This window comes from Peromyscus maniculatus, chromosome 12, assembly GCF_049852395.1.
Source record: "Peromyscus maniculatus bairdii isolate BWxNUB_F1_BW_parent chromosome 12, HU_Pman_BW_mat_3.1, whole genome shotgun sequence".
In the NCBI taxonomy this organism is placed as follows: Eukaryota; Metazoa; Chordata; class Mammalia; order Rodentia; family Cricetidae; genus Peromyscus; species Peromyscus maniculatus.
This window is the reverse complement of record NC_134863.1, coordinates 63,671,985-63,684,341: the sequence shown is the minus strand read 5'-3', so window position 1 is coordinate 63,684,341 and position 12,357 is coordinate 63,671,985. Positions and strand designations below refer to the sequence as shown.

At 36.2% G+C, this 12,357-nt stretch overlaps 1 protein-coding gene across 15 annotated transcripts in view; it reads left to right on the top strand.

Annotated features, from left to right (window-relative positions):
* The window catches only part of Robo2 (roundabout guidance receptor 2), a 523,875-nt gene that overhangs the window by 373,635 nt on the left and 137,883 nt on the right, over positions 1 to 12,357 (top strand). For all 15 annotated transcript variants that reach the window (XM_076549117.1, XM_042259491.2, XM_076549116.1 and 12 more), the window contains exon 5: positions 10,297 to 10,435. In XM_076549117.1, coding sequence (XP_076405232.1) covers positions 10,297 to 10,435 — 139 coding nt within the window. The remainder of the gene's footprint in view (positions 1 to 10,296; positions 10,436 to 12,357) is intronic.

Sequence of the window (12,357 nt, the reverse complement as noted above, 5' to 3'; positions counted from 1 at the left end):
GACAAGAAGCAGCTGAACAAAGGAGCATTTTGGGGGCGGGGGGTGGTGGGGGAGGGGGGGGAGCACATGACAGTGGCAGAGAAGTCCTGGTTACAATACTGTAGTGCAGCTGGTTGCTTATACTGCATCTAAAGTCAGGAAGTAAGGAGACATGAACATTGCTGCTTGGTTACCGGTTTTCCTTTCAACTCAGCCCAGGACCACACCCCATAAGATGGTATTTTGCATATTTAGGGGAGGTCTTCCTACCTCAGTTAACCTAATCTGAAAGCTCCCTCGCGAACAAGCTCAAAGTTGGTCTTTTCAATAACTCTACATCCTGTCAGACTGACAATATTAGTCCTCACAAACTGTTAACAGCTGCAATTTTGTGAACACTGAAATATAGGACATATATTAACAATTACTCATTAACTGGAATAATCAATAAAGATTAGAATTGGGGTTTTTGGGGGCTTTATGATGAAAACTTTAATGTCAAATTTATAGAGAAACATCAATATATCTATTTATTTATGTATTTAAAGTATTGTCTGTCATGAAAATGTCAAAAGCTACACTATTTCTAAGATGATTTGAAATAATAAACCTGTCCAGTGCTCATCATTCATTCTTTTGATATATTTATCAGGTGTTAGATACATTTATACATATATATATATATATATATATATATATATATATATATATAATATACATACACATGTGTACTTGTGCATGGATTTAAATACATATTAACAGATATTTTTACTCATTCTGATGTCATAATACCCTAAAATTTAAGAGAATATGTAAACTATTAAATTATTTTTCCCTGACAGTAAAATATCTCTTCTAATTCTTTGCATGTTATGGCAAGGTCCCTACTTATGGTCATTATTCTAGGACATGCCCAAGCACACTGTTGAAGTCTGACATAGGTCTCCAATGGAGCATCTTCTGCAGCTTGAGAGGTACCATCCACTCTTAGGATAGTAGCATCGAGGTAGAAACAGATATTGTGATGCCCCTTTGGTTATATTTTTTCAATGAAGGCTCAAGGCCTCTTCTTAAATGTTCTGCATGCTAAATAATCTCTGATAATACTCCCTTTGATAACTCCCCCACCTGAAGTCTCAAATGTGAAAGGCAGGAAATATCCCATAATTCATTAAAGAAATGAGTAAATATAACTCTGCTCAATGTAGGCTTGTAGACTTCCATTCACCTAGTCCAGATAACTCTAAGTTTGTCTCTAAATTGTATGCAGTCACCTCTCAGAGTCTTAAAACTCCCTCTACACAGTAATGAAAAAGAATACAGTTTTGTCTGGTAAGATATAAAATTAGTGGCCACTGAATATCAGCATTGAAAGCCCACAAATATAGCTCTTCTATTTAAAGAAACACTCATTGCTATTTTTTTTTGTAACTACCACAAGCTCTTGAGTAGAAAAACATTGCATTATAGACTGTCTTCAGAGGGAAATTGAAAGGGTTCAATGTCATTACCAGAGCAATTAGATCTACCAGTAATGTATTTGTATTATGAAATATTTACCCTACTTTCCCTAAAGACATTATGGGAACTACAAGAGACCTCTAAGCCTGTCAAGAATTGTGGTACAAATTCTAAATTATTTTAAAAATAGCTATGAACCCAAGAGATTAAATTTATCTAGAGGCAGTTCCTGTGGAAGAATTGATTTAGGGAGCTGAGAAACAGTTATCTGATGGTGTAAACTGACCTGAGGGGTTTTATATACAGTAAGTTAAAGGAAAGCTGAAATCCCATTATGTACAACAAAACAACACCACAAATCAAGAAACACAGGAAAGAGAGAGACAGACAAACCAAAGAGACAGAGAAAGACAGACAGAGAGAGAGAGAGAGAGAGAGAGAGAGAGAGAGAGAGAGAGAGAGAGAGAGAGAATGAAACTATTGAGGGAGGGGGTATCTGAAGGGTGTTGGCAAAGTTTTATATATATATATATATATATATATATATATATATATATAATTTTTAAATGATTGAGGAAAAGAAAAAATAGAATAGGGAAATGTTGGGCTGATCAAAGCTGTGAGTCTCGTGTGAGAGGGCATTGCTGTGCTAATTTTAGAGAAAAAAGATAAACAGTGGGACCCACCTCATTTATTACATTTGAATCTCTTACCACCAGAGGAGAAAATGAATCACAATGCAGTAATATTTAGTTCACAGGTCATAATATCTACATCTAAATGAACTGCCTTTTATTTTAACATTATTGAATATTGTAATTTTGGAATTAAGTTTGTAAACCTGGTTCACATTATTCAGTCCACCTGCTCAGCTTTATTTTCGCATAGCTGCATGATCACCTTAAGGTCTTTGGCTACCATTGTCCTTCTCCAGCTATGGAATGCTAGCTCTACTCGAGAAGTTCTACAGAAAAAGTAATTGGTGATGTTGACTGTTCAAGAAAAATCATTCACTTATGAATTACAAGGAGAGCAAAGAAAAAATAAAGGTTCTTTTCTTACTCAATAGTCATCAACATTACTGCAAAAAGTATCTATTAAATTTTCAGTGTTTTTATTCTTCAACGAGTGGGCTTGTTCTAGGATATGTAGTTGGGACATTTCATTTTAATGTGTGCTGTTTTCACAAAGGTGTGATCACAGTAAACTGATTTTCAGTACCAGATGAATGGTCTATTCTATTTGTTTGTCAGCAATCATTTTTTTTTTTTTTTGGTTTATGAGATAACCTCCTCCTCAAGTGCACATTATCAAGTCTAAATGTCAGAATGTGCCCATTATCAAATCTAAAAATCAGATCTGAAATGACACTGTTCTCTATGACAAAGTCTAGGCATTTCATAAAGAACATCCCTACTCTCCATTCTATAGATCATTAATGCTTATGTTAAGCTCTGAAGATCCTAAACATGCTCAGAGAAACTAGAATGGGAGGATACAACCTATAAGCTGAAAATTATTTATTAAAAATAGCTAATAGTAAAGCATATGTTTTCTAAATAATTTTTAAATGTATCAAAATAATACACAAAATAAGTTTTGAGCATTGGAAATTTCATATATATCATAGGTATTACAAACCAAAATAATATGCTGAAATGTTTTGATTTACAGCTTCCTTAAGAACCCTTCACATGTACGTGGTTGTACATGAATACATGTATGCATACACACAAACACACACAAACACACACACAAACACACACACACAAAGAGGTACGTGCACATTCTTCATCTTTGATTACTTTTGCAAGTTTCTTTTATTCCCTTCCCCATTTGGGTATTCATTTTAATATTTTAAACATGTTTTTCTAGTATATGTCTTATATATTATGACATTACTCTATATTCTATTTTGGAAAATAAGAATTTGATCAATTTATAACTTCCTTCCAGCCCTTCTTTTATCTACCTCTTTCTAGTATATTCTCTTTAGAATCATTCATACTACTAATGTTGAAATTTGGATAGCTAGAGAGATGCCTCAGTGAATAATGCGTCTATCATGCAAACATAAGGATCTGATTTCAAATCCCCAAAATGCATATAAAACAGGCAGAGTAACTCACATCTCCAATCTCTCTATAGCAAGATAGAAAGGAGACAGAATTCACTGAAGCATCCAGGCCAGCTAGCCTGATTTATCTTGTCTCAAACAAGATGGGTTGTGAAAACTGACACCCAAAGTTATCCTCTGAATTCTATGTGTGTGCCATGGGTACCCTGGTGCCCAAAAATAAAAACACGTACATGCACATACTTTAAACACTTGTTATACACAGTTATTTTTAACCATGTAGATATTATGACCTGTGAACTAAATATTACTGAATCGTGATTAATTTTCTCCTCTGGTTGTTTTGAAATGGTAAAGACTACATTCTAATTTTCACAGTTCAACAATATGTACTTACCCATAATAGCTGTCCTGGAGATCCCAGACTCTCTGTCCATTCAGTTCTGCTCCAGAATCTCCAACTTGACTTTTGCCTCCTTTGCTTTGATGCTAGATTCTGTATGCCTAGCATCCTGTATCTGTTTCTTTGCTTCCTGTTTACAGAAGTAATTCTCTATTGCTTTCTGCTTGACTGGAGCTCAGGACACATCCCAAATCCATATGCCTTTACTCTATGTGAAATTTAAGTTGCAAAATCATAGTGTGAAAATTCTTTAATTTTCTGTTGAAAGTGCCTCTCCAAAGCTGTTTAGCCCCTTGCATTCCTCTAGGGAAGTCTGTTGTGACTGTGTTGGCATACTTTTGCATCTAGTCAGGGTCTTTGGATTTGCTTATTTTTCCCCCAAAGTCTTAGCAGTGTGTCCTTAGATCACAGTTCTGACACATTGCAAGGGTATGCTTTGATTTGGCATTCCTCCACAGCCTCATTTATTTATATGCTAGTCAAAAAAGTCAAAATCAGAAATCTCTCAACCAAAACAACTCTATTCACTATTTTGGACTTTGTTTGGCTTCTATGAAGCATGTATTTATGATGTTAAAATTCTGGATCTTTCCTTTTCTGTGTATCCTGTTGATAGTAATCTGTGCTTGCTTCATGTGTTTTTTTCTGTCTGACACAAAGTTTGCTTCTTTTTCTTTTTGAGACAAGGTCTTGCTCCATGGCTCAAGGTGTCTTCAAAGTCACAATCCTCCTGTCCCTGCCTTTTGTTTTGGGGATGGCAGGCAGATGCCACTATGCTAGTTTTGCCTGCCACAATTCTAAATAACACCACTTGAATTATAGGTGTTTCTTTGTGATATTAATTTACCTCTCTTAACTCATAATTCCTCTCCATGTACCTCTTCTCTCCATGGCTCTGATTTGACAAAGAAGGATTTCTTCAAATAGCATATCATGTATTGATATCCAACCATTAAAAGAATATCATCAACTTCGTCACCTCATGAATTTCAGTCAGTATTTGCCTACTAGTGACTAGTCAATTCATGAGGGATGAGGACTGAGACATGGGCTTGTGATGAACTTTTTTAGACACTAGATGAGAAAATTGGCTCATATGTTGAAAGGAGCTGAAACAGAAGAGATAAAGTTAATAATGATGCTATCTCAAAAACCTTAGGAAATATCTATATCTTGGGGCTGGAGAGATGGCTCAGGGCTTAAGAATACTGACTGTTCTTCTAAAGGACCTGGGTTTAATTTCCAGTACCCATATGGCACTTTACAATTGTCTGTAACTGCAATCCCAGGGGATCTCCTTCCCTGACCTCCTTAGGTACCAGGTACACATGGTACACTGACATGCATGCAGGAAAAACACGTATGCTTATAAAAACAAAAACTTAAAAAGAAATATTGATCATATATATATATATACACATATATATACACATATATATGTACATATATATATGCTGCAGATTTCATGTAACAATTCAAACTATATGGTTGAATAAATCATCCTGATTGATAGAAGCAATGTAGTACTTTCTTGTGCATATTTCTGAAGCACCCGTTTTACTGCTTCAGGACAGTGATGAAATTTGCTCACAGGAAGCATGTTCTATAATGGCCCTTCACATCTATATCAAGAATAACATGATGACCGGGTGGTGGTGGCGCACGCCTTTAGTACCAGCACTCGGGAGGCAGAGCCAGGTGGATCATTGGGAGTTCAAGGCCAGCCTGGACTACCAAGTGAGTTCCAGGAAAGGTGCAAAGCTACACAGAGAAACCCTGTCTCGAAAAACCAAAAAAAAAAAAAAAAAAAAAAAAAAAAAGAATAACATGAAATAATTGTTTTTAAAACATAAGAATTTTCTCCTCCAAATTTTATCTATTTTTTGGTCTTTGCTTCCGAGAGTGAAAATTCCTGTCAAAAATAAATGAATTTAGTCAGAATTTATATCAACACATCCAGGGAGCCTGACCGTTATCACCAAGTTTTGTGGAAGGGCACAGTAACAGCATCCAATGGTTATCAAGCTTCCCTCCCATTCATTAGACATACACTGTTAAGTCAAAGGAGGCCTGTGAAGCTAACCATCTGAAGATTTCCTTATACTTTACAGGCACTGTTCCGAGGCAGTTCTTACTAGGGCAGATAAAGTCAAGGCAAGGTTTACAAGCAGCAGTTAGCTCTAATGTCCTTTTATTACATAGTTTTCTTCTTACAGGACTTAAACAAACCCACCTACGCAATTATAGCCACAGTACTGCTTTTACAATGTCAAGTGAATTTTACCTTAAAATTGCTAAGGTCATTCAGGAAATAACTGTCATGGCACAGTCATTGGGAATTTTACAGCCACTCTCAATGACTACATACAGTTGAAATGGAGAATGTGTTACCTGGGTACTTAATTTCTTCTTCACTGTAGCATAAAAACAAGAAAAGATTATTCAAAGGCCCATTGGATTCAAGGCATTTTGTGTAAAGTTGAATAGTTTTCTGTCTGAATAATGTTGACATGACTGCAGTGAGAGAAGACATTAGATTTAATTATAGCTACGTGTAAAGTTGGGTTTTCTACAATGCCGATTTGGAACTAGGTTGACAGGGCTGTTTGAGAGCTGTATTCTACAGAGTAACACACTGGCACACAACACTGTTATCTCCAGAGAGATTAACCTTGCGAGCAAGTTATGCAGGTGATTCAAATCCAGTTAATCTCACAGAAAAAAAAAAGTTAATTGCATTGGCAAAGAAGTTGCCTCTGATCATGGCATAGTTATATAATTAGGGACCAGCAGACATAGGAGGACTTGAATCTAATTGATAAGCAGTCCACAGATGGCTCTAGAGATTTCTCCCCGAGCTTTTTCAATATGTGGTCAGACATAAGGGGATACCATGGAAAAATCAGTAGCCTCATTTTGACATGTCTTAAAATTAAGTTGGCTTGTTCAATAGATCAAGATTTCCACACTTGTTTATTTTAATTGTTCAGAGTTTCATGGGTACAATCTCTGTGGACATTAGTGGATATTAAATGTTATCCTTATTTCTCACTAGATTATACTGTTATCAACTTACTCTTACCTCTTACTCCCCTGGCTTTCCTTTTTTTTGTTTTTATCCCCCTCAGATTATTTTAGTTCAAAAAGAGAAACCTTAGACACTTCTATTTGGCTTTGTAGTTTGTATCTAAAGAGGGCTTACTTTGGTAATAGTAGAAAAAAACAATGTAAAATGTCTAAAAATGAATTTTCCATTTTGAATGCAATTTTTTAGTCTTTAATATTGATGTTTCTGTTTCATATATATCCAGAAAAATAAAACTTAGTTAATGGAAAAGAGAAGTATTTCTTCCCCAAATTTTCTTTAAATATATGCTATGTTAATGAAACCTGCAGTTTTTAATCATTATTTCCATAGACAATTATATGTACCACAAATCAGAAAGTAGGTACAGAAAAATTAATATAATACAATTATAATGATGAATAATACAGAAGCGCTTATTTGAATATTGCTATGGGAATTCTCAGAGTAATAAATTTTTATAAATGTATGAACAAAGTCCAATATATCAATAAATTGTTACATTATAGTGTGGGCAGGCAGGTAAACTGAGATACTGAAGCATAAAACCCATCTGGCTATGCTGTAGTTAGACAAGTGACTTTCGTCTTAGTTATTCTTGGCCTCCATTTTTTCTCCTTTCAATTGAATTGTAGTATACCAGTGTCCAATATCACACTTTTCAAATTTGTATGCAACTTGCTTCCCTGTGATTATCTATTTACATAGCAACTGGACTCTGCTTGAAGGCAGAAGGAAAGGGGGAGATCTGTATGAAGGTATCTACTCCTGTGAGGTAAATCAGAAAAACTATCGTGCCTTCTCCTTGAAATTATAACTCAGGTGCTTCCCCACATCACCATAAAAAATGATGGATTTTCCTCCATGTATGGTAACCAAAAGTATTTAAGAAACCTATGTCCCATGTTCTGTGATATAATATAAACTAATAATAGAAATGTTTATAATATAAACTCAGCCTTTTATATTAAATTCATTACAGTACTGTGATTGGAACTTGTTAAGGAAAACACTCAGAAATATGCCTGGGAGTAATATTTATGTACCTTAATAGAACTAGTGTTGTGTTCTATTAAACATGTGTGGAACTGCTTTGTAATTTATACTCAGCATAATGTTATGAAAATCTGACATGAGGTGCCTAGCTGCCTTTACAACATATTCTAGCATTCTCTAGGACTATAGCTGATTCCAGTGTCAATGGATTTTTAGCATATTAATTTATAATAATTTATACAAATCCTCTTACTTTCCAGTGTTGCTAGCAATGCTGTCATCTTTGTAAATATTATTTTTTGTATCATTCTGTCTTCTGATGAATTTAGGGATATCTTCCAGTATTAGGAGTGTTGACTCTTCTTCATTAGGTTATGTACTCACTTTTTCATTTTTACTGACTATTAATGTGGAGAAGACCCTCTATCTGCTGTCAGTTAACATGATGTTAACATCTTACCTTCTAAAAGGAACTGGCATTTAATTGTTTTTTTTTTTTTTTTTTTTTTTTTTTTTTTTTTTTTGTGAGACAGGGTTTCTCTGTGTAGTTTTGGTGCCTGTCCTGGATCTCGCTCTGTAGACCAGGCTGGCCTTGAACTCACAGAGATCCACCTGGCTCTTCCTCCCAAGTGCTGGGATTAACGGTGTGTGCCACCACCACCCGGCTGCATTTGATTTTTGACGGGAATTTTTATCATGCATAAAATTGTACTTTGGGTTCCTTATTTAGATATTATTTTAGCTTAAGTGCTGTAGCTACAGACTAAATTACCATATTTGTGTTTATTTTCTTTTACTATTGCATATGCAACTTCCTTTAACAGTTGATTCAGAGTTTGTTTGACTTCAAGCAACATAAACCCTACTTAACCAAGGATTATTTTCTCATAAGAATTGACACTGACAAACACACCATATTTACCAATATGTTCAATTGGTTAAAAATCCTTCTATACTTTATATCCCCTCCTGCTCATCTGATGGAAAATTCATTTTGGATCTCTTAAGTCTACTGTCTTTATTAAAACTTCAGAATCTCTGCCAGTTTGTAATGAAATAATTTTACTCAGTAATCCTTGAACACATTTCATTTTTCTCTTCTGTTTGACCTTTCATGGATCTGCCAATGCAATCCTTGTCCTTTACTTTTTGAAGGGTTCTGCTATGGCACATAAGAGTCCATCCACAGTTCTCCTTCCGTCAGCCTGTCATCCTCCTCGAGCTGTTCCACATGCCCTTCACAGCCATGGCCCTGACTCTATGGCTAGCTTCATTCCCCACCATTTTCTTCTTGAAACAAAGCTGCTGGTTATTTACAAGCCATTAAGCTTGGAGCCTGGGGTAGGAGAGGCCACATTCACATTTGCCTAATGATTGAAAATAGTGCTGTAGTTTGTTCCTCTATAGGCCAGGTTATGGTACAATGCCCCCATTAACATCAGAGGAACAGAAAAGGTCTCTTCTTGAAATATCACTTTTCAGTCTCAAGTGATGTTAATAGTGGTTTCCTCTCTGTTGGCAGGGGGTTAATACAGGCTCTGGATGAATGCATCCAACAGCATAGGAAATGCCCATCTCACTTCCTATGCTAATGTAGTATTAACATTTGGAACATTTATAAAGATATACTAATCCTATTGTCTAATTACTGCAGAAACAATAACACAGCATCATTATGCTTAAAATACAGAGCTGAGGCACATTGTTGCCACCATTTAAAAGGAAAAAGTTGGGGCTAGGAAGATAGCTCAGTGCTTAGAAGTCCCCAGAGTCACATAAATGCCCATGTCCATGGAGAATGAGTCTCTTCTTTAATTCTAGCAATGAAAGTCAGAGACTGGAGCAAGATTAGCCATTGCCTTGACCCCTGGATTGGATTAAGAAACTGTACCTAACAGAAGCTAATTTTGCAGTACTATGGATGACTACAGACTCACAGTTGAGAAAGAGTTATCATTTAAACTCCGTTTGTAATTTAGTGTTTGTTTGTTTTTAATGGTAATCTCACCTATTTTGGTTCAGAGATTCATTGAATATCAACTTCATATCTTTCCCAGGAAGTTATACAGTCTTATACAGAAACCATATTGATTCTTATGTTCAAACAAGTCTTTCTGTTTAATTATATTAGATTGATAAGTCTTTATCTAATATATGGGTGATAAACAGAGTTAAGTTTGTGTGTACTATGAATAAACCATATAACTTTTGAATTTTTTCAATTTTTTTTCATAAATCATGCATGCCTCATCTGATTTACTACTTTGTGTCTTTTTCTTTTTTTTCCTCTCCAAGAACGACCCACATTTCTCAGGAGGCCAATTAACCAGGTGGTGCTAGAAGAAGAGGCGGTAGAATTCCGTTGTCAGGTCCAGGGAGATCCACAGCCAACTGTGAGGTGGAAAAAGGATGATGCAGACTTGCCAAGAGGAAGGTAAGTGTATCACCTGAAAGAATGTTTGGATCACCACTTTCATAGTTCCACCATCAAAAACCCTTTCATCTTGGATAGCTTTCAGACAGGTGATTTTTATTTTGGGGGTCATGCCTACTGTGTGCATATCACACTTTTAGACTTACCAAGTCACCCATTCAATGGAAATCCACAATAATGCCTAATTCTTTCACTCTACCTATCATGGCCGAATACCACACATTCCTGAGGTATTATCTTTCTCCTGGCTATATGTATGTTTGTTAATGGCTCCCTGAATTCATGGCCACCTGTGCACAATTGTCCCCCATTGTGTGCCCTGTTTTTATGGTATTTAACCTGAAATGCCTTCCTTGAATGCCCAGAGTATCTATAACAAAGGACTGCTGGTACAGCTGACATTAGGGATTTATGTAAGCCAGAGAGCCACAAGCTGAGTCTGCATTAGAAAGATGACCTCCCAGGTGGGTTGTCCTCAGGGAGTTCCTGGCACTCCCTTGGAGACAGGTTCTCCTCCATTAGTGTCATTTTTCTTTTACCAGTTGCAATCTCTCCACCACACCAATTCCCAAATCTCCAAAATTCCTTATCATCTTTTATAAGAATAACTTGGTTGTTTGCATTTTTTAAATTTTTCTGTTAGTTGAAGATCTTCCCAGGCAGGTGAGGTAGGCCAAGCCTTCATCTCAATGATAGGGAGCTATCAAACAAACAAACCTTTCTATCTGTTATCAAGGAATCTATTCTACTTTTCTCTCCCTATACAGAACTAGCTCTATTTTTGTTTCCCCTTGCCTTCCCCTCATTTCTACCCACTGACACACGCCTATGCCATCATTGTCTGCATACAATGATCGCACAGTGTGTCGTTTCTCGAGGGTCTCTGTCTGGAGGTACTTGATTTCACTCAACAGCTTGAAGTTGAACAGGCTTTTACAGAAGCTGAATATTTTTATACACATTCTCTGCCACTGAAAAAACTCTGAAATTTGCATGTTAACTTTAAAAAAAAATCTCAATTTTGAACTCTATGGGGCCATAAAAATGTGCCTTCTTTCTAAATGCATAACCTCAATAACACTGGGTTTAAAGGGACCAGGCATTTAAATAGTATTGAGAGCCTCTTGGTAATCTATAGTTATGCATCTGATGTAAATCTCAACTCAAGTAGTTACTCAACAAACTGGCTAAATAAACTCAAATCAAGTAACTAAATAGCCCAGGAAGTCAACTCTTTGTTTGGTTTTTGTCACTTTGCTATCAGATATCTGCCTATAAATAAATGACATTATCAGAAGGGTCTTGTAACTGTGAGAGTCCCCATGCTTGTTCATTAGAGAATCAAGTTAAAATTCCAGAGGGATAGAGAAAGAACTTGCCCTGAAAATACAGGGAACTGAGTTCCCTATAAGAATTCAAGTAAAAAATCTGGGTATGGTAACACATGCACACTTGTCCTCTAATGGTAGATACAGAGAGGTGGAAATAGGTGCATTTCTTGGGCTCCCTGGGTAACCAAGCAGCCTACACAGCAGGGTGAGTTTCAAGCAAGCAAGAAAGTTAGAGTAAGTTAGACAACACCTGAGGATTACAGCCAGGGCTTTTCTATGGCCCATGGGCACTCACATGCACCAGAAACCCCATCCCTACTCCAACACATACACACACACACACACACACACACACACACACACACACACACACACACACACACACTCACACACACACACACACACACACATACACACAGACAGAGGTGGGGTTAGATAATTTGATTGTTGGTACCCACATCAATATGTATAGTAAAATTTTTCATCCTATTAGAGACCAAATTACATGCATTTTTAAATGTTAACAGAAGTTAAAGGAATACTGGCAATGATTAGTTTTAAATTACCGAGACTGTAAACTGGATTTGGTGC